At 35.7% G+C, this 21803-nt stretch overlaps 1 protein-coding gene across 1 annotated transcript in view; it reads left to right on the top strand.

The window, feature by feature from the left end:
- The window catches only part of EMC2 (ER membrane protein complex subunit 2), a 41962-nt gene extending 22747 nt beyond the window's left edge, over window positions 1–19215 (top strand). The window contains exons 6-11 of the mRNA XM_040546748.1: window positions 6488–6573; window positions 6740–6799; window positions 9297–9378; window positions 10515–10625; window positions 13769–13873; window positions 18812–19215. Coding sequence (XP_040402682.1) covers window positions 6488–6573; window positions 6740–6799; window positions 9297–9378; window positions 10515–10625; window positions 13769–13873; window positions 18812–18898 — 531 coding nt within the window. The 3' untranslated portion in view covers window positions 18899–19215. The remainder of the gene's footprint in view (window positions 1–6487; window positions 6574–6739; window positions 6800–9296; window positions 9379–10514; window positions 10626–13768; window positions 13874–18811) is intronic.
- The last annotated feature ends 2588 nt before the right edge of the window (window positions 19216–21803 follow it).

Raw genomic sequence — 21803 nt, forward strand, 5'->3', positions numbered from 1 at the left:
TGCCAGAATTGGTAACGGTATATTTTATAGCTCTTCATTGCATTGATTTTTTTTTTGAGATGCTTTTTGAACTTGTATAAATTTGTAATAATTATGGTGTCTACAATATCACTCAATGATGAAGCCTCATCATTTAGTCATGGATTGGGCACATCTTCAATTTTTTTTTTTAACCTTCAACCTAACAATTTCATTTCATGCCCCTAATTTTTCTGTTATGGTAAACACTTGTTTAGTTGTTTTCTGTTCACTTTATTCATTCTTTATGATTTTATGGATCTTTTGCATTTTTCTTCCCTCTAAGCTGAGGAAAGAGAAAGTCCTAACCTGTGTAGCAGTTCTTGTTGCCATTTTGTACCCTGAAACTTTGCTGCTGTTCCTAGCATCCTTTCTGATTTTTGTTCTATATTTAGATGAGGAAGGAGAGCACAGATCTGCAGTTAGTATTCAAAAAGCAAGATCGTTATGGAATTGTGCAATGACAAAATGATACTACTGATGTGTTCTGCTCTGTAGTCTTTTCTGATAATTCCAGCATCACTGTTGAAGGGGGTTTGGGCAAATTATTTTGTTTGTTTATTTATGACCTGTTCTGAACATTGAACTGACATTTTATAGAGCTGTTTATTGCAACTCCAGCATCTCTTTTCTGACTGTCCAAATACAGAGAACTTCTCTGCGTACGTTAAATTAGTATTGTTTTACCCTGTATATATCCCTTTATATGAATTAAATTTCAAGGGCTGTTTTTTCAAGCTGGCATTCTCTGTTGTGAATGTTTTTCTTTGCAGTTGACTTTTATACTTGAATAACTCATTATCATCAATTAACTTGATAACATCTCTGTTAATTCCCGTGTTAGATCACTTATGACAATGCTGAGCAATATTTAGTACAGGTAACTCTGGGATTCTCAGTGAAGAGAACTGACTAGTAGACAATCTTTTTCTGCTTTATATAGTCTAGCTGTTTATTTATCCACACAAAGACCTTCCCTTCTTACCCTGTGGCACTTTAGTTTCCTCCAGAGCTTCCAGTGAGAGATCTTTTTGAAATTCTTTTTGAAGTCAAAGTTGACTTTTAAATGGATCTTTATTCATCCAGACCATTGGTGACTCTCTCAAAGACCTCCAGTAGATCTGGAAAGCCTTACTTTTGTTTGCCTTAACTGCTCACTCTTCTTTGATATATAACACTTTTCATGTTTTTCAATTCCAGGCGTGAGTTTTTAGCCTTTATAGCATCCACCAATTTTCTGTATGCTGGTGGCAGACATGGGTTTATTGGATTCCTCTCTGGAACCCTGTAAAAAATTGTGTTGACCATTGCTACTTACACTCGACATTATCCCTAAAGTAGCAGTTTCAAGTCAGTAGCTCTGTGCCTGCATAGATTCATTTGCAAGATTTGGCCTGATTTAACTGTCTTCCTCGGTTAACTTTAAAAAATAAATAATAAATAAAAAATCTGGTAACAGTATATTCGTTGTGGTGGTTGTATTCAAATTATGTGGTATTTTTTGACGTCCATGTAATTCCTTCCCTTTATCTTTGTTGTAGTTGTTTACACTTTTGATTTGCATACTCCAATTTGAAGGAAATTGTTTTAATGTGTCAAACTCAGACCAAGTGACCCTTTTCTAAGTTGTTAAATCCTTAACAAAAACAAAACTATGAATTTATTTTAAGTTGCAATATATAATTTGTTTAACGTTGCAGCAGTGAAACAAATAGGAAATTGTTCCTTTCTTAGACGTGTCAGTCCTTGACAATTCTCCTCCTAGTACCTTATTTGCAACCATGAAATTAGACGGATCTTAGACTCTCTGTTGGTATATTTTACTAATCAAATGCAGAAGTTGATAAATGTTCAAATCCTCACTTCACTTTGAGTCTACTTAATGCTAATTAAAAAGAATCATGACAAATGGAGGATTAGTTCTTGTGCCAGATTGGGGATTATTAGTCTTTAAAAGAAATAGCTTGGAAAGGTTCACTGTTTAATAAATGTGACATACTAAAGTACCTTAGTCCAGATGATACTGATTACGGTATAAGTGTTTCTTTAAGATGGCATATATCTTTCCATTAAGAATGCTGGATTTACAGAATCAGCCAATAACCATTTCAGTATTTTGTTTTAAACCCTGGAAAATTGATAGGGGGAATTCCATGCCATAGGTTCTGCACGGTCAAACACTGCATATCTTGTTGCAGCATAGAAATTTCTTTTTTTTTTTTTCCTTTTTCAATTTAAGGTGGAAGAAGATTGAGTTCATTTTCGTATCAGACTAGTTCTTAAGAGTTTTATTGTTGTGAAGTGGCGAACTGAGATGTAAGGTTTGAATGTTATTTTGCTATCTTTTTAAACATAATTGTTGCAACTGTTTTAGTACACTACATAGATTTCAAAGTAATCTCAAATCTGGTAGTTGAAAATAGGTCTCTTGTGACAATTCTTAGTGGACTTGAAGTTAATGATTGCACAGGTTTGTACTCTGCATTCCGCAGTCTTTTAGTCTCTTGCAGTAGGTCAAAATGAGCTGAGAAAGGCTCAAAAATGAGCTTATATTTTGAAATGTGAGACTTACACTAAACAAAGTCCTGAAACTTTAATAAAACATATGACGTGACCTTTTTTTCAAACCACCTGATATTAAGGCAGGTAACGAATGGCATGTATGAAAATCTTCTGCAGTACTGCTGGGAGTCTGCCTTTTTTCTTAAAAGTGACTAGTTTTTGTCTGGTGGAGTGGTTGTTAGCATTGGTAGTGGTTCTGCGCAGTAAAACAGTTGGTTTAATTTGATGGAAATAAAGAAGCAAATGATGCTATGTTTGTCATTATGTAGCCTACTCTCCTCAAGATGCTCAGGAAGCATCCTGCACGTGAGGCCCAGTTCACTGAGGAGGAAACTGATGCACACAGGGACCTGGATAGGGTCAGAGACAGCATAAATTAAAAAATAAAAAAAATAAAAAAGAAAGATGAGAAGTTTACAACACACAAAATTGCCCAGGTCTGGTTTTAGTTTTTAGGCCTTTTCATACTTGTTTTTCTTAAAGCAGGGACTATTGGAATCATATTGATTTCAGTCTTTATTTTAAAAAATTAACTGATAGTTTTTATGGTCTTTTAAGAGAAGCTAGAAAGTGAGATAGAGGAGTAGTTTGTGAATACAGATAAAAGCAATACTATTTTGTTTCTAGGTCTTTATTTTTTCGAACAGTCTTATGACTCCTTGGAGTCACAGATCCAAATACTTTCAGTCTCTTCTGCTGAACATCTATGTGAATGTCTCTTGGCAATGTTTTCAGAACGTTTTTGTATTAATTTTATTTATGTGATTGAAAAATGCTGTAAATTACTTTTTAAAAACCAAAACAAAAAACAACTCTACAGCATCATTGATTTCTTCCCAGCAATTTTAAATACCTTCAAAAATTCTCTGTCACTCCAAAACACATTGTGCATCCATTTCCCAGATTTTTCCTTTGAATGTCAGCACCGTTTTGAATGTCAGTGTGTCTTAGTTTACAAAGAGTTCTCCTTAAATAAATTAATTTATCCCAGGAGTTTTGAAGGTGTGTTTGTGGTTGAAGTGAGTGCAGATTTCAAGCCCCGATGCTGTTTTATTTTTGATAAGGGGAATTAAGTGGGAAGTTTTAAATACTACTTTTCTCAACTATGAAATAAAAAATGTTACTTTGAGGAAATATTGTGTGCAGTTTAGAAGCAAATAAACTCAATCAAATGGGCATATAATTAATTTCACTCTCAAGTGCTACCATCAGGTTTTGGTAATTATGGCTAATCCTTGTATCCTCAATATTTGGTTACACGACACGACATGCTTGTTATAGGTAAACATCAGTTTAAGTTTGTGACTAGAAATAATTGTAGCTTTTTGGAAATTAACATCTTGAGGCTCCAGTGATTTACATTATTTGGGAGTGCTGTGGTCAAGAAATAAAGCACCCATGGAGAGAATCTGTTTGCAGACGCTTTTGGAGGACTTTGTTTGCATGCAATTGAAGGAGTTTCGTTAGAAATGAAGAGGGAGGATGGCTTACATGTAGTCTGTGCCTGGTTGTCATTGCAAATTAAGTTGTCGGATGCATTGATTGATTTTATATATTAAACAGATGATTTCAGTTCTCACGCAGGTTATTTTTGACGATTCCAGTCTTACGATTTTTTTTTTTTCTTATAATTTTGCAAATAACAACTGAGTTTTCAATTTACAAGCTACATTTTGAAGTAGCTAGTCTGTCACCTGCAAAAGAAACTTGTGTCTTCGTAAGCTGTAATTGCACGCTGTGCTCCTTTGGCTGCGTATACTTGTTATCCCCACTTTTCCCTGCTTTCAGGTTTCCTGCTCAGCGAGCAGGTCACCGAGCTGTGTAATCCCAGCCTTGGGCAGGCAGCTCGGCGCTGCCCCAGCGTTTCCCCCAGGGCAGGGATAACGACCTGCTTTATGAAATGCTTGGAGACCACCTCTTCATAAAACATGATAGGGAGCAATGTAGTTGTTTTTTTTTTTGTCTTTTAGGTTTTTTCTTGGTTTAGTAGTAGTTGCTATTTGATAAACATGTGAGATGATTCTTGTAAGATTAAAAAAAAGTGTAATCCTGCTGTTATCTTTATTTTAAAAGCCTTCAAGAAAATAAGCAGTGTATATTATTGTTAGAGTGATAGATGTGGTCAGCAGTTAAAATTTCCCGAGCCGGTTATGGATTTTAGCCAAACGTCTCCCAGTAAAAGTAGGAAGATGAATGTAATTTCACAGGTTGCAGTCTGACAAAGCAGCGCTGGATAACGGAGTGACTGTGGGTAAACCCGCCGCGCTGCCTGTGTCCTCATTTGTCTCCCGATCCTGCCTACAGATTTTCTCTCTACCTCCGCATTGTGTTTAAGCAGAAGAGTGAAATACTTTTAGCTCGAGTCATTTTCACTGAATTCGCGCTGAATATGTGTTTGTGAGGGAGGTGAAGGGGACGAGCTTGAAGGAAAGAATGAGCTGACAGTTAGCATTAAAAGCACTTCTAGTTATGCTGGTTTCTTGTGTTACTAACCAGCTTGAACTAGTTTACGTAAATGATGTGCTCCAGTGCTCTTCCAGGAGAAATTAACATTGTCAAACGATGATTAAAAGATAAATTACGTAAAAGAACAGTCATGTTTAAAATACTGTAAAAATACAGAAACCCCTACAGGGTTAATGTGACTCTTGCCTTAGGAAGGTACATCGTGAAGAAACCAATTTCAGAGCTATCTTGATGTCAAAGATTAAAATGTTTTGAGTTTTTGTGGAAGAGGTGTCTGTTCCCGTGCAGTCAAGGCTTCTGTAAGGCTGTACCCAGCTGTGTAACCACTTCATACAGTACGAAATGAGCTGAGAGGTACAAGGGGAATGAGCAATGGCACAGGAAAAGCATACAAATTTTTCATGAATATTATCTCATGGAGCAGTGGCCCAGATGGCGTTCATTCTTTGGGGCACTTTGTGCTGGAATTTGTTTTTCCTTCCGTTCTGTCAGACCCCCTGTCTGATGACTTTCAGGCTGGTGGAGGTGTAGTGCTGTCAAATTGTGTCAGACTGCTAGCAAGATGGATGTCTGTTGTTTTGAATTACACCTGAAGTGCACCTTGATTTAAAACTCCTAGAGGTAGGGAGTTTTATAGAGTCGGAATTTTTTCTGCCTTTAGAGAACTGTAACTAGAAAACTTCAGAAACTGGAATTTTGGACTGAAATTTAGAATAATCAGCTATTAAAACTCTGTAGCCTTTCTTTTGGTGTTCTGTAACAACTTATATGGAGTTTGAAATATGAATACAGTATAATTTTTAACTCTTTGTTTTTATATTTTTTTATGTTGAAACAAATTTTTACCTACGTATTGGAGTACTCTTTGCTTTTGCCATTGAAATGGCTGCTTTATGTTCCCTTAACATTGAAAAGCCTACTTTGTGCTTCAGAAGTGGTGAGAAGCTTGCTTATGAAGTTGGTGCATGTTCAACAGGAATTAAAAGATGGCATTCAGCACTTTGACAAGAATCTGTAAAAGTGGCTGAAAGCCATAAAGTGGCAACCAAGGTGCGTCTGTGGGATTCTCTAAAACCCAGTCCCCATCTCTCCTCTGTAGTCATGGACCTTGTGAATGGCAAGGTGGGGGTCTTTGGAATGGCTGAAGATTAGCGTCCCCTGCTGTTTTGTAATTATCGGAATCTGGACAGTCATTTATTTGAATGAAATAATGCATACAGTTTGTACTTCCAAAGAAAGGCATACATAATGTGATTGTAAGAAGAGGTTTTCAATCTCTCAGTGGGATGTCATAGGGTATGTTTATAAACTCCAACCTAGCAGTTGCTCTGCGGTGGAATTCCGCTGGTATTGAGATAATAATTTGCACAGTCAAATTGCTTTCTTTACAAAAACCCAGGGAATTATGAGACCTTAATCCTTTATTAATGTCAACCCATAGGCAGCAAGAAAGCGTAAGATTGCCATTCGAAAAGCCCAGGGGAAAAATCTTGAGGCCATCCGAGAGCTGAATGAGTATCTGGAACAGTGAGTGTCTCACAAGAATACGGATTGTGTTTTGCTATTCTGATAAATCTTTTTAATTAAAATGGAATTTGCATTTGATTTACGCTTTGCTTCCAGGCTGGTCATTTACAGAATCCCTTCACACATTCTTTTTACTTTTTTTCCTCTCTTGCCTTTTTCTGTACAGATTTGTTGGAGACCAGGAAGCTTGGCATGAACTTGCAGAACTTTACATCAATGAGCATGAGTAAGTTGTTTGCTAAGTCCACATAAAAACTGTTAAATTGAAATGCTCTCTGTGCAAATCAAAGACCTTGGTGATTGTTTTGAAGGACTAGTGTTAGAAAGTATACAGTCTCATTTCCAATATCAGCTTTGTCAGGAAATAATTAACACAGAATCAGCCTTATCTGACTACTAGTGCTTTAACAAGATACTTGATTTTTAAACAGAAACAATTTACTTAATTACCTGTATGTCTCAGTCATTTTTTTAAATCCACTATTTTAAAAGAAATGTTTTAAGTGTGGCAATGAGCAGTATGCATTTTCTATAATTTTTCATTCAAGTGATGTTTTTTACTAGTTATAGATTTTAAATTCTTTACCTCTAAAAACAATTTATCACATCATTTGTATGTAACATTCTTATTTTCTCTTAGCCTACCTCTGCAAGAACTTCTAGTAACCTTTAAAAATAAATAAATAAAACATGGATCCAGAGTTAGAGGAATTTGGTCGCCTGGGTACAAAACCCAGTGCAATCAAGAATGCTGAATGTTGTAGTAACTTGCTTATTGGATATTTAATGTTTTTGTTAGCTTTTTTTATTGCTGTAGTGACAGGAGGAAATCCCAGTGTGAGAGGATTAGCTCAAAGCCTTAGTGCAAGTTTTCTAATATCACGGCATTAATTCTAACCCCCACCCAAAGGCGTATTTCCCCCCAACTTTAGTTCTTCAGCCCAGCCTAAATTATATCACATTGTTTCCTTCCTTCCTTTCTAGAGGGTAGTAAAAGAATCAAATTCTCAAGAAATAGCCATTCTCACTGCGATGAAAAATTTGTTCCCCATTGTCTCTCCTTCCACCCCATTCTCAAAAATAATTATTAAACTCTTTCAAATGCTGACTTTGGGATTAATCTAGAATTTTGATGTCCGAGATTTCCATTTCTTCTGAGAAATTCACCAACTTTTCCAAGAAAATAGAAATTTAATATTATGTATACATATATATTTAGAAATATATTTAAGCTGTCAAATCTGTTGGAGCTGGAATATGGCTATAATGGAATAAACGGAATACGTATTCCTTTACAGCTTTTGTCAGCTTTTTTTTTTCTGTAATCTTTATTACAAAATCATATAATAAAGCCTGAGAAGGAAATTGGTTTTGCTTGTATTTGCCTTGGTTTGTAATAAAAAAAAAAAAAGAGTTGAACTTTCTCCAATTTGTTGAAAAAGTTGACTCTGCTCACTGTAGTTTTATTTTATGATCATCTTGTATTATTACAATTATTTTGATTTGGAGAAAAAATGCAGTCTTGGTTAAAAAAGCAACTAAATATTAATTTTAGAAATAAAGGAAATATTTCATCACTTCTTTTATCAGTCTCATAAATTCTGTTTTGCTTGTGAAATCACCGTGCTGTTACTGTTGTTAATAAACACGCCTACATTTACAAGGTTTACATAGTCCTCATTCTGTCCTGATAGGAGGACTGCGGCTTCTGTTTTGGAGAGTGGAGCTACTATTCTTTTATCTCCAAATAAGAAATATCTCATTTGAGATATATATCTCATTTGAGATATATATATCTGACCATTACAACGTTCATAGGAAAAAGAAAAAAAAAAAGTTTATTTTAAGAAATAAGACTTGGCTGATTATGTAGTTTAATATTCTCATCCTTGCTAGATTGTTTTTACTCTGATATTAAGTATCTACCAACACTGGCGTTATAAACTTTGTCTCTCTGTATTTTGGACTCCTGTCATTTAAGCTCTGTGTGCTATTACGTATCTGTAGAAGATGCAAATTCTGCAGGAAACCCTATTAGTCAAAATATTGTGAAGCTAGGATTTTTATTAACTTGAACAAAGTTGTTATAAGCTTGTCTTGTAATTCTTTCTGAAAGCTTTCATATAAAGAACAAGTGCTAGCCGCCTCTTCTTTTGCAACAATAAGTTGTTGCCAGTTTGGACTGGTATAATGCTATTTTCTTGCATGTATTTGGACTGTCTGACTTTTAGAACTTTCCTTATGTTTTTTGATCGCATTTCTGTGGTTGACTGTTGGTAGATAGATAACCAGCAGTGTAAATGCTCTGATCTATAGCTTGCTATATCAGTCATCATGTAGCTGAATTTTCTTGTAGAAAAAAAAAAACATGGACTATGTTGTAGTCTGTGTTAGGTGTCTTCTAGTACATAATAGCTGATGCTACTCATTACTTTTGTTAATAAGAATGGCACTTATTAATAAAAATGGCTAAATTTTATGCTTTCCATAAGCTGTTCCATATATACTTACACAATTACATTTTGTATATTTTTCACTGTTTATAATGTAAAAAGTAGTGATTTGTGGTTTCAAGTGTCATTTAAAAATAAAGCATTTCTTTTGATCGTAAATCATGGACTTATGAAAAAAGTAAGGCTTCTTTTATTGCACTGTAGAGAAACTGAGGGAGAGAGCTGTGTATTGTTTTGTTTTTTATCTGCCACTGTTTTTATGTTCCTCAGCTATGCAAAGGCAGCCTTCTGCTTAGAGGAGCTTATGATGACTAATCCGCACAACCACTTGTATTGTCAGCAATATGCTGAAGTAAGTATTTTCAGAAAAATCAATTATGTTTAAATGTATTCTGCTTTTATGTTGCTGAAGTGGTGAAAACAGAATAAAAATAGTTTCTTTAATTTTCCCTAGGAGATGTAAGAGAGTACACAGAGAATGTTAACTTCTCAAAGAGCTTGCACGTTAAAAAAAAATGTTTTGTTGCTCAATGTGACTAATGTATAAATAAGAGTAAGGGCAGGAACTATTGAGGATAAAAATTCCTTTTAAATGAGCAATTCTTGTTGAAATGTTTGTGTACTTTTCAAATGAGAAGTAAAATTTTTCCACTGTAATGGAAGACTATATATCATATCTAGGAAGTTATGATATATTACCTATTGTGGAGCCAGATCTTGGAATCCTTCAAGTAAGAATTATTTTCTTGAAAGAGCACTGGGCGGAAAGAGGACACTGAAGTTTTAGCTCAAGGTTTTTAGTCATTTGTATTCATTTTTTCAGATGTATGATATTTTTTTTCCTAAACTATACTTTAACTGCGTGGAATTAATTGGATTTGTTTTTTTAAAATGGATAAAATTGAATTAACAGTGAAAGTTGAAAGTCTAAATAGTTTTGTGGTAGAAAATCTGTGACGCATGTCTTCCAATAGCTATCTTTCTTCTTGTTGTTTTAATAACAGGCAAAACTGGTAGAAAATAGTGGAGTGATCTTTAAATTTTGTACATTATTTTGCAGTTGAATAGCTAATGAAAGACACTGTGTTGTTTTCTGTACTGGTGTATCCTATGCTGAAGGAACTTAGAGTTAGTATGGATTTATAGCAGTCAGAATTTGTCATAATTTCAGAGTTTGTCAGAGTTTGTCATAATTTCATAAGAGACTATCCCAATATTGTAAGTATGAATAGGTGCAAAATAATCACTTTTTATTCTTTTAGCAACTGATTAAATTAACACTGACTTTTTTCTCTATAGGTAAATATTTTTGTGTTTATTGAAAAGAGTTAACATTTCTCACAGGCCAGTATTTTGCCTTTGGTAGAACTTATCTGAAATATTTGTGTGAAACAAACGTGACAAGAAATTTCATAATATCTTTGAATCAAGAACGAATGCTAGAGGCATGGATGACATGCAACTTTCAAGAGCCTATCATTTTTACAGGTTAAATACACTCAAGGGGGGCTTGAAAACCTTGAGCTATCAAGAAAGTATTTTGCACAAGCACTGAAGCTTAACAACAGAAATATGAGAGCTTTGTTTGGACTTTACATGGTGAGCTTGATTATATATTTTCCATGTTATCATTTTGAATATCTTTATGCTTGTATATTTTCTTTTACTATTTGCTGGGCTTTCTTCCTTTTGGTTTAACTTAGTGGTTTAGATTATTAACACTGTTATTAAATATTGAGTATGGATAATTTTATGCCAGTGATCAAAAGTAGTAAAAAGACATTGAAGTTGTCACCCCTATTCCAGGATGTGCATCTTGCTTCCCATATCCTGGATAGGGTAATGATACTTTATTAAATCAGTTTTCAAAATGTTTTATTAAGAAGTTTAAACTGTAATTTCCAGTTGCTTTTGAATGTGCTTTCCTATAGAAGCAAGGTCTCTCCTTCATGTACTTCCCATATGTAAATTCAAACACTGTCTTTTTCTTTTTTTTTAACTTCTTGTTTTCACCGTGGATATCCTCACATAGTTTGACTATCGATGTAGACATTTTCCAAGGTTAACTGTCTTTAGCTATCAAGCTATCTTTCAGGTCAACTTTATCAAAGATTAATTTATTTTAACATATTTTTAATCATTATTATTTGTTAAAATTTCCTTTACCTCAAGCTGTTCGGGGTGTTAGTGCTCCCAGAGGCTTCAGTCGCATAGTATTGATAGGTGACTTACACTAATGCATCTTCAGGCAGTTTGGATGGCTGTAAATCCCCACATTTAGGAGTTCAGTTGTGCTCCACTGTAATTTCATCATGAGATGCCACCTTGCTTGTGTTATTTATAAAGTGCATTGAGATTGGGTATTTTCTGCAACTACAAGAAGCAGATCTTTGCAGTTGTAGTCTGTCTCCTTAGTTGAAGTGCTTTTAAGCTGTAAGTTTTGTCCATGTTTTCCAAATAATTATGATAATTAACACATGAAGGTAACTTCTTGAAAAAGGATTTGCAGTTACACTCTTCTCTGCAGGATGTTGAACTGCCGAAGAGTAGTACTGTACTATAACTTTAAAAAAAAATAAAATGTTGTTTTTGTTTTTCTCAGTCCAATTTCTAAATAGAACTTTCTAGAATTTCAAAATGAATCTGTAGCCTGTACAGAACTATTGACAAGAATGTGACTGGCCATTACTATAGTAATTAGAGTCAAAGAATCATCTAGGTTGGAAAATACCTTCAAGATCATGAAGTCCAACCATTGACCATCTGTGTCCCATCACCAAACCATGTCCCTTGGTGCCACATCCATACATTTCTTAAATACCTCCAGGTGTAGGGACTCCACCACTTCTGGGCAACCTGTCTAATGGTCCACTGCCCTTTCTGTGAAGAAATTGTTACTAATGTCCAGTGTAAACCTCCGGTGGTGCAACTTGATACTGTTGCCTTGCTTCCTATCGGTTGTCACCTGCAGAAAGGGACTGACTCCCTCCTTGCTGCAACTTACCTTCAGGTAGTTGTAGAGGGCAATGGGGTTTGCCCTCAGCCTCCTCTTCAGACTAAACCACCCCAATTCCCTCAGCTGCTTCTCGTAAGACTTGTTTTTAGTCCCTCTGCTAGCTTCAGTTGCTCTGCTCTGTACATGCTCAAACATCTCAATATCCCACGTACAGTGAGGGGCCGCAAACTGAACACAGTATTCGAGGTGAGGTCTCACCAGTGCTGAATTCAGAGAGGCAATCACTTCTCTTGTCCTGCTGGCTGCACTATTTCTTATGTAGGCCAGGATGCCATCAGCTTTCTTGGCCACTTCATGTTCAGCTGGCTTTCAGCCTGCATCCCCATGTCCTTTTCTGCTGGGAAGCTTTCTAGCCACTCTTCCCCAAGCCTACACCTCTGCATGGGGTCATTATGATCCAGGTGCAGGACCTGGCACTTACCCTTGTTGAACGTCATGCAATTGGACTTGTCCTCTGTCACATCTTAATGTCCTGCCTGTTATTTTCAGTCTGTAAGGTAGACTTAGAGCCTGTTATTTCCACGATGATCTGACTGTCCACTTTAAGCTAATATGACCCAAGAATTTGAGAAAATTGGTTTTGTCACTGCTTGAAAGTTGTACAAACAAACCCTGATTTGCACAATGTAAGTACACTACTGACTGGTCAGTTTCTTCAGGTTTGTGGAGCTGGCTGACAGATTTCACTAGGAGATGTTTGCAAGTTCAGCTTGCCATTGCTATTTCTGTATCTTTCCTTTGGCTCTTAGTTTCTTTTTAATGCTGTTTCTAGACTTTAGGATCAGCTTTTATTGTGGCTGCTACTTCAGTTCTTGACAGACATGCCCAGCATCTGTAGTCCCTGAAGACAGTCTTTAACCATGGTAAATTCTCCAAAAGACTTTTGGCTGCATCTGCTGAGGAAACTGGTAATGCTTCCTCAAAGTTAGAAAACTGTAGAGAATTGTGCCTCAGCTTAGGGCCATGACTGCATACTAGATTGCAAATTTAATTCATGCAGACTTGGCTTCAGAAAGAACATTCAGGAGTTTGTAGAGGCTTCTTCTTCCACTGCTTTCACTCCTGGAAGTAGTTGCAGCAATAGGGGAAAATTGTTTGAATTCTAAATGTAGTACTCAAGTAGACATTGGCTTCATGCTCTTTTCTTGAGATCTCTATAGGTTTTCATTGATGAATGTAAGGTTCTTTGCACTCGAGTACTTTTGCACTCAGAATAGCAAAGATTCCTTACAAAGTGGATTTATTTGTATAAGTGGAAATGTCTCCAAGATGAGTTAAGTTCTTAAGCAATTCTTCCAAGTGAAGATGGGCATAGTTTTTGTATAAAACCTACTTCTAAAACTTTTCTAATGTCACAAGAAAAAAATGGCAGTCTGGACACACAAATGATGCATTTTTAATCTCCTCTGATAAGAAATCAAATAGGAAAAACTAATTTGTAACTCTTACTTTAGGAAAAGCAAATTGGGTTGGCTGATTATGTCCAGGTTCTGTTCTTAACTCAGTACACAACTGAGCTTAAGTCTACTTTAGCCTTAATTAGAACAAACAATAGCTTAAATAGTTTATGTAGTTCTTAATTGGATGCAGTTTACCAGTTACCAGTTTTTCTGTTTCTGCTATTACTGGGGCTCTGTATGCAAAGGTGCTAAGTACTCTCAGTTTATTTCATGTACATATATTTTGTAGTTATACTGCTTTTATTTTTTTATGCTTTCATTTCTAGTCTGCAAGCCATATTGCATCCAACCCAAAAGCAAGCGCAAAAATGAAAAAAGATAATATGAAATATGCCAGCTGGGCAGCTAATCAAATAAACAGGGCATACCAGGTTAGTACATAATTGGTTTCTGATACTCTCGACATACTCTGTAGTTTTGTCTGCACTTTTATCAACTACCGTTTAACAGGTTAGATGTGATGTGTGTATATCAACGTAACTTGCTTTGATTTCTTGAATTCTACTTGTGTCTCATTTACCATAAATAAGGAGGACTATTTTTGACTTCAGTATGTCTGACATTCCAGTAAGCACAATATCGATGGAAAACACAAGTCCTGCAGGATTTATGAGAGAAAACAAACAAACAAAGCAAACCTTAAAGAGTAGAACACACAGTAGACTCACTATTGACAGAACAAGATAGGTTTTAAAAGATCTGTGAATTTGGGGTGAAAACTATTATTCCATGTTTTACATCTTAATAAAATGATCTGCTTAGATTGGAGGGGCCTTGAACACATGTTTTAAATGAGTATTATGACTAAGGTTTCCAGTTCAAAGCACCAGTAGAGACCCATTAGTGTTTCTGGGAAATGGCCTCCTTCAGGGTGCATCAGAATGGGAATGTAAAGTCAGTATTGGCTGTGGGTTGGTGGCATACCACGATTAAGACTTAGAAATATGCATCTCCAGGTTCTAATTATAATCAAAGTTTAATTATGATAGTTTGCAGTCACTTGACTCACAGCCAGATAAGCTTGCCTTTTTTTTTTTTCCTCCACATAGCTTTTCCTGTTAGCATCACTACCTCTAATATGACTACTTCTGTTGTTGTTGTTCTTTATTTTTACTGGAAAGCGCAATGCCATTGTTTCTGTGAAATTGTTTTGGAACCTATGTTAAGAACTTTTGGTTGACGCTTACCAGAACAGATCATGTTAACACGACTATATATTTAAAACAAATGTCGTAACTTCTTTGTGACTTCATACTCTTGTGATGCATTGCACACTTTAGCAGCTCTTTTTAGCTGTTAGGAACATGAAGTGACAAACACCATATCTGACTGGAATCATAGGGGGAGTTCAGCTATGCAGAAAGTGTATCTGTTCAACCTAGGATTTGGCAAGCAACTGGTGTGAACACCCCTTTCATCTTCAGAGGAGTACAATAAGAAGCTCTAGTGACTACAGCTGGACAGGACTTCCTCAGCCCAACCCTATTGAGCTTGTTACTCTGACATGACTGCAGAAAGGTTTGGCCACTCTAGTGTTTGTCAGAGGCTTGCAACATCCAACTGCTACAGCAAATGGTGTTTGGTGATGTAGTAGGTGGCAGTTTCCCCTATGAGTCAGTACTGATTTGTTGCTCCCTTAGTGTGTTGAGTGGTTGGAAATTGTCATCTTTTGGACCTAAGGATGAAACCTCAGTGGCTGGTGCCAGTGGAAGCCCTCACAGCCTTCCTCCATTAGTGGACGATTGTCTAGCCAGGTTTTAAGCTAGATACCTATATTATCGCTATAAATCCTCCGCACTTTCCAGGCATTATCCAAAGTTCTTTGCAAAGTGAAATAAGAGCCTTAAAAGCCTATTGAGTTTGGCATTGACGTGTTTTATTAGTTGGACCTTCTTACACTGTTAAATGCAATTTTTCCTTTAGTCATGTTCTAGAGAATAAGATGCATTTTGAATCCTGACATGGGTGCCAAGTCAAACTATGTGCATTTGTGACTTTAAAATATGAAGCTATTCAAAAAGTTAGTTTCGAGCAATTGTCTTGCAATGAGATCTTTCCCCATTTTCAGTCTGGATTTTGAACTTCAAGTACAAACAGCGTGCTTAGTAATTTTGGAAACCTGCTCTATTTTTTCAAATCCAACACTGGCTATAGTTGCATTTTTTTTATTTTTCATACAGTTTACTTTAAATATTTTTGCTGGTTCTTTTATTCTCTCACAGGTAATTTTCTTTGGCTCATGATTTTTGCTTTTTCTGTGCATTCCTGTTTGAAATCACAGGAACATTTTAGTTTATTGTCATTTTAAAAGAGAGTATTTGAGTGTAAAACGAAAATACTTTTTACTACTTTTCACTACTTTCACCAGTGTCAGACTACAGAGCAGTTTCTTTACAGAAAGATGTGGTCGTAAAGAACAGTCCAATTAAGTTTTTGGATTTGGGTTGGATTTTTTTTTTTAAGATCATCAAATATCTGTGCTTTACCTGGTTAATATTATTATTTTGATGTTAAATATGTAACCATTTGTGCTGATTACTACTTCTCATCTGTGCCTAATCTGGAAGAAATGTAATTTTATGAAGGAAGTCAGAAAGGTTTTGTAGCTAGAGCTGCTACTCTTGGAGCTGGAATTCCTGGCTGCTAACACATGCTCTTAAAAAAAAAAAAAAAAAAAAAAAAAAAAGTCATCATCATTCTCTAGGCCGCTTAACTTTAATTGACTGGGTAAAAAAAAACAAACAAAATTAAACTTTTATTTGAAATGTTACAGAAGTACTGATTATTTGAAGAGTTGTTAAAAGTTCAGGCTTAGTTTTGTGTTATTTTATCACTGGGAAACTCTGAATTATTCAGTCGGTGCCAATCCTGTGCAGAAGCCTTTCACTGTCCTGGCTGAGGACACGAGTCACACGGTTCCTTTAACCTCGACACAAACTATGGCTACCTCTAGTGCTCCTCAATTAGGTAATTGGTTTAGCATGTCCTCTGGTAGAAGCGTTTCAGCAGAGGCAGGGAAGTTTGATTAATGCTCACAAAAATCTTTAATGTGATCCTACTCACAGTAATTTTCCAGATACATGCTTCTTGGGTATATTGCTAAATTCTTCTGTGTTAGCAATCCACATGTTATTTATGGTTGGAGAGGTGATTTTGTTACAAACCATTTGGGAAACAGAAAATTAAATCATGATTTTAAGAAATGGATTCCGGCTCAATCAGTCAAATTGCTGTGTAATGGCAGAATAGACAAAATAATTGTTCGTCAGGGCAAATTTGAAGTGATTAGGTTTCCAAGTATACTTCTGTTTGTTATGACGCAGAGTTTGGTTTTGCTTGTGTAGCTTGAAGCACACGTCAATATCATGAAGGCAGCCGGTCCTGAAACTAACAAGTAACATTTTTAAGCTAATGTCTTGTGTCAGTTTTGCTTTCAGTGTCCCTAAAGACAAGGAAAATAAGTAAAATTCTTATTTTCAAGCTTTCCTCTGCCTGCTTTCTGTGTGTTCTGCCAAATGTACTGTTTGACCACAGTCTATTTAGGCTTCTGTGCTTTTTTATTGAGTCTCTGAAATGCTTTGAATTGGAACAATTCTTCTGTCAAGGATTTTGAGTTCTGTTTTTGCATTTGCTTGTTTGTATGAACGGGTTTTGACCTCCCCAAGTATCTTGTTCTTGTTTAGTATGAAGAAAAAGAAGATGCTGTATTAAGTTCAGATTCAAGCAGAGGTTTCTTCTCTCACCTGGGAGAATGCTATGAAAGCTTTGATTTTCCCCTGAAGTTGACTGTTGCAGGGCATTATGGAAACTGCAACCTGGAGAATGGATTTGTACATGCTGCTAGAGTAAAACAGAGAATGTCAGTTCATCTTCTGAAAACAAGAAGTATGAAAATAGGGAGTTTTCAATATGTGCCCAAACTGCTGTTGTCACAATAGCTGTGTTTCATTCTCCTAATTATTTAATTTGAAATAGTTTTTCCTTTACTGTACCAAAGCTGTCTCTTTAAGAACCCGGTACTGATTGGGAATCCCAATGTTAGATTGTAGCCTAGGGGTCAAAAGCAGGTTAACAGGACCTGCAGCTTGTTGCTGGTGTGATATTACCTGGGTCTGATGACTTAATCTTTCTTAACAGGTCATGAAGAGTTTGCTAAATTAAGTTAATTACAAGAGAGGAGGGACACATTATAAATCAAAGACTAACTGTGCAAGACAGCAGTGGTATTTGAAATTAAAAAAAAAAAAAAAAAAAAACGAAATTGAAAATTTATTGAGTGTTTAGATGTTAAGAATTAGGTAGAGAATTGGCTGTTTTACTAACTGAAAGTTATAGCTGCTGCTTCTGTAATTCCTTTACCACTTCCCCAACCCCAAATGCAAAACTTGTTTTTTAATGCAGGTGTATTAAAATGCTTGAGAGTTTCATTTGTCTGAAGACCAACCTAGTCAATAAATCCCCTTTGTTAGATGGGGCTGATGAGTGACGGGAGCTGTCAGTACAGTTAGGAAGCCCCTTTTGAAGTCATCATGGAGTAATCAACATCTCCTACCCTTCTTCCCCTTCCTTTCCCAAATTTGGCTGCATGTATCTTAGGGAATGTAAAGCCATAGCACTGGAAAGTAGTATCTATTGAGCTGTATTTTTCTTTGTTATCAAGACAGGCTTTATTTCAAATGCTCTCTGAAATAGATGTTATAGCAGTAGGTTACAATCAAACACAAGGTCATTACTCGCAGTTACTTTGAACCATAAAATGTAATTATACGATGACTTCATTGTTCTGTTGTAGATTTTGGTAAGTAGAGCTTTCTCTGTCATGCTGAAATAAAAATAGAAAATAGATGAGCTTCTTGATTAGCTATCAAATCCAAGTCTTGCTACTGTTTAAATCATGAATATAATCTATATTGAATCACATCAAAAATTCAAGTCAAATAAAATTTGTGTTAAAGGTTACAGAGCAAACAAAACAACAGGATGATCTCTGTCATTAGATAAGTGTTACTGTTACAAATGGAGTATTTGTTAGTACCCAGTATCCAAATTCGGAGCAAATGATTGAAATTAAGGATTTTGTTATATTTTTTCATGACTTACTAGGGGAAGGATAACATAGCTAGTGTTGTAGTAAAAACACTGTGTTTTAATAAAACATTAAAGGGGCCATGCTTTTGAGCTTGTAGGAAATACAGTTAATAATTTTAGAGCTGTTTTTGTCATACTTACTTTTTAGAACCATTTCTTGCACAGGATCTATGCACAGAAGTTTATTATATATGAAAAAAAAATATTTTTTTTCTTTCCAGTTTGCAGGTCGCAGTAAGAAAGAAAGTAAATACTCTTTGAAGGCAGTGGAAGACATGTTGGAGACCCTGCAAATCACTCAGTCTTAGGTTGGCACAAAGACATGCAATATTAAATTCACAGATTCCCTGATCAAACTTTAATGAGCTATGGGTTATGTTACTCAAATGCTGTTAAAAATTAATTTTGTATTGATTAATGTGGCTATCTAAAATAATGTTTTATGAGAAGTAAATGACTATTTATTGCTGCTATGAGAAATGTGATAAATACCCACTGAAATGAATGAATTACCAACGAAGACAGCATAAAGAAGTGTAATGAGTTGCACATCAGTATCAAGATTTTTGTATGTACAGTACCTGCTTTTAAGCCATAATTTGTAGAAATAAACTTGTTAAATGACTAAAAGATACACAGTGATTTATTGGACTTGCCAATGGAAGTTACAAATTTATATATGTAGAATAATGTCTGTTAGAAGTTTTTATCATATTTGAATATTTAAGAGTGAAATATGTAAAGTAAAGCATGCTACAGATGTAAATTTTCTGGTGACTGTTTACCATATATCAAGAAGAGGTTATCCTGCATGAATACACTTTATTAGAGGAAGAAGTTAATGATTTTATTAATGGATTGGCATCTGGTATTGTATTGTAGAAATGGAGAAAATTTTTTGTATACTTTGTTTCAGGGGGTGTCTTGAACTGCCTTAAGGCCAAAGACATTGATCTCTGTGGCTTTGCAGGCAAATGGTTCCATGTCCACTTAATTCTCCAATCAGTATATGCATAGGCACTTTTTTTTTTTTTTTTACTCCTTCTGTGTGTCCTTTGTTGTATGTGCGTTGCACATCATGAATTTAAAAACCATCTGAATAAAGGGCTGCATGCTGGTCTGTACTGATTTTGTACCCGCAGTATGGCTGCCTGCTCACTCTGGTGCAAGCTATGGTATGTGAGCTTCTCTGCAGTAACCGAGTGTTACTGCGCTGTAAGGATGAGACACTTTGTTCTACTGCCTTGTACTTACTGGAGGATGCAAGTATTTTTACAGGCATTAGCATGAAGGATCTAGTGCACTCTAAGTCTGTATCATGTTTGCCTTTTAGGAGCTTGCTTATTTACTCAGAAAACTAGCCAGCCACCCTAACCCATGGATTCTGCAGTTCTGATCGTTCTCGCTGGTGTTCATATGCATGCTGTGGCAATTCAGTTGCACAGCTGTCGTTTCATTTATCACTGCTTCAGTCATATTACATGACAGCAACATACCCTTGACAAATTCTAATAAAAATATTGTGGTGTCATTTTCGTGATTGTTGTCACCATCCAAGCTGAATGGGTTTCAGATTTTATACTGCCTGCTCTGTCGACAGGTAGGTTAAAGTCAGTGCATTGATGACCTTGGACTTGAGGTAATAAAGCTGAATTCTTGCGCAAAAACAAAGCAACAACAAAAACCTCTGTGGATTCAAAGCTTGAAAATATGTGTAACTGGTTGTTGCACGAATCCATGTCTTTAGGAAACATACAATCTCGTTCCCGTTATCCATGAAATACGTTACTATGAGCAGTGAATATGATGGTGTGACGTGACATTCGGGTGCTACGCCATGAGTAAATTATATGTAGAGTCTCAAATTAACTCAATTCGGTACTATTGAAACATAAAACTGCTAATCCTGCATAGTATGGTATTAAGTTACCCAGTTCTAACTTGGGGAAGTGGTGCAGATGCTTTTATGACATCAGTTCGCTAACTGACCTGAAAACAGTGTTTGCAGATAGATTATGTATATTTCAGGTGGAAAACAAAGTAAGTCTCATAGGTGAATCTATATGTATTTTTTTCAGATTTATAGTCTTTTATTGTATTAGTGTGCCATCTAGAGTTTTAAATCCTCATTAGTCTTGTTTTTATTTTACCTACATCTCCAATAACTTGGTTTCATTCTAAAATTAAAAATGGTGGGAAGATGTACTGTAGACTAAAATTACTTGGACTAAAGACCAGTTCAGCAATCAGAATTCATTCTGTACAGTGGGATTTTGCCTCATATACCCTTCCTCAATGTAAATCTATGTTTTGTTATGTCTAAATTGTGACATTATTTCCAAATGTTTTTTACTGAAAGTAGTACTCTAGATATAGTAGCACAAAGAAGCTTGAGTAGGTTGATCTTTTGACTTTGTAGTATAGTAGAGGATGCATATTGTAAAGCTTCATCTTGTTGAAAATTACCACATTGATTTGTAGAAAGCTGTTCATGCTGTTCAAGTATTTTACTGTGTGGAATTTGCAATAATGAACAGCTCACCTGTATTTAGTCAGTTATACAATGAATTTGAATTATGCAGCAGAGGTGTGTAACTCCAAGGTATTTTAAAAAATAGCAGAGCAGAACTCATCTGTGCTCCTGAAGAGTCATGTATAGTGCTTTATTCAGAGACAACCTATAGCAAGGAATTTAAGTGTGAGACTTGGGCATATAATATATCTGTTTCTCTGTAAAGTTTGTTTGTTGTTTTCAGTGATTTGGTGACAAATTTCATCTCATTGCTTAGAACCTCCTTGTTCTCACTAGTGCTTAGCATCCTTCTGAAACTGCTTCTTAGCGCTCTGATTTGTGCTTGTATCTTGGCATAATTCCCACATAGTTGAGCTTACAAATTGACCTAGCAAATATTTCTGACAAATCTGTATTTACTTCAAAGATAAAGTAAATTACTCTTACAAAAATCCACGGGTGGCCTTTGATACAACTATTGAATTGCAGGAATAGGGGATTCATTATTTTTTTTCTGAACTCAAATGAAGAAGAAAAAAAAAAAAAGGAATTCCTGCGTCTGCAGGGGAAGTAACTGTGTGAAATGCCCTGCAGTCTGAGCAAGCAAAGGGTACAGAGGAGAAGCTCTGATAGAATGTGATCTTTTCAAAATTCATTTTCCTCTTCTAGTAAATGATTTTATAATCCGTTGCTGACGCTGT

This window comes from Cygnus olor, chromosome 2 (genome assembly GCF_009769625.2).
Source record: "Cygnus olor isolate bCygOlo1 chromosome 2, bCygOlo1.pri.v2, whole genome shotgun sequence".
In the NCBI taxonomy this organism is placed as follows: domain Eukaryota; kingdom Metazoa; phylum Chordata; class Aves; order Anseriformes; family Anatidae; genus Cygnus; species Cygnus olor.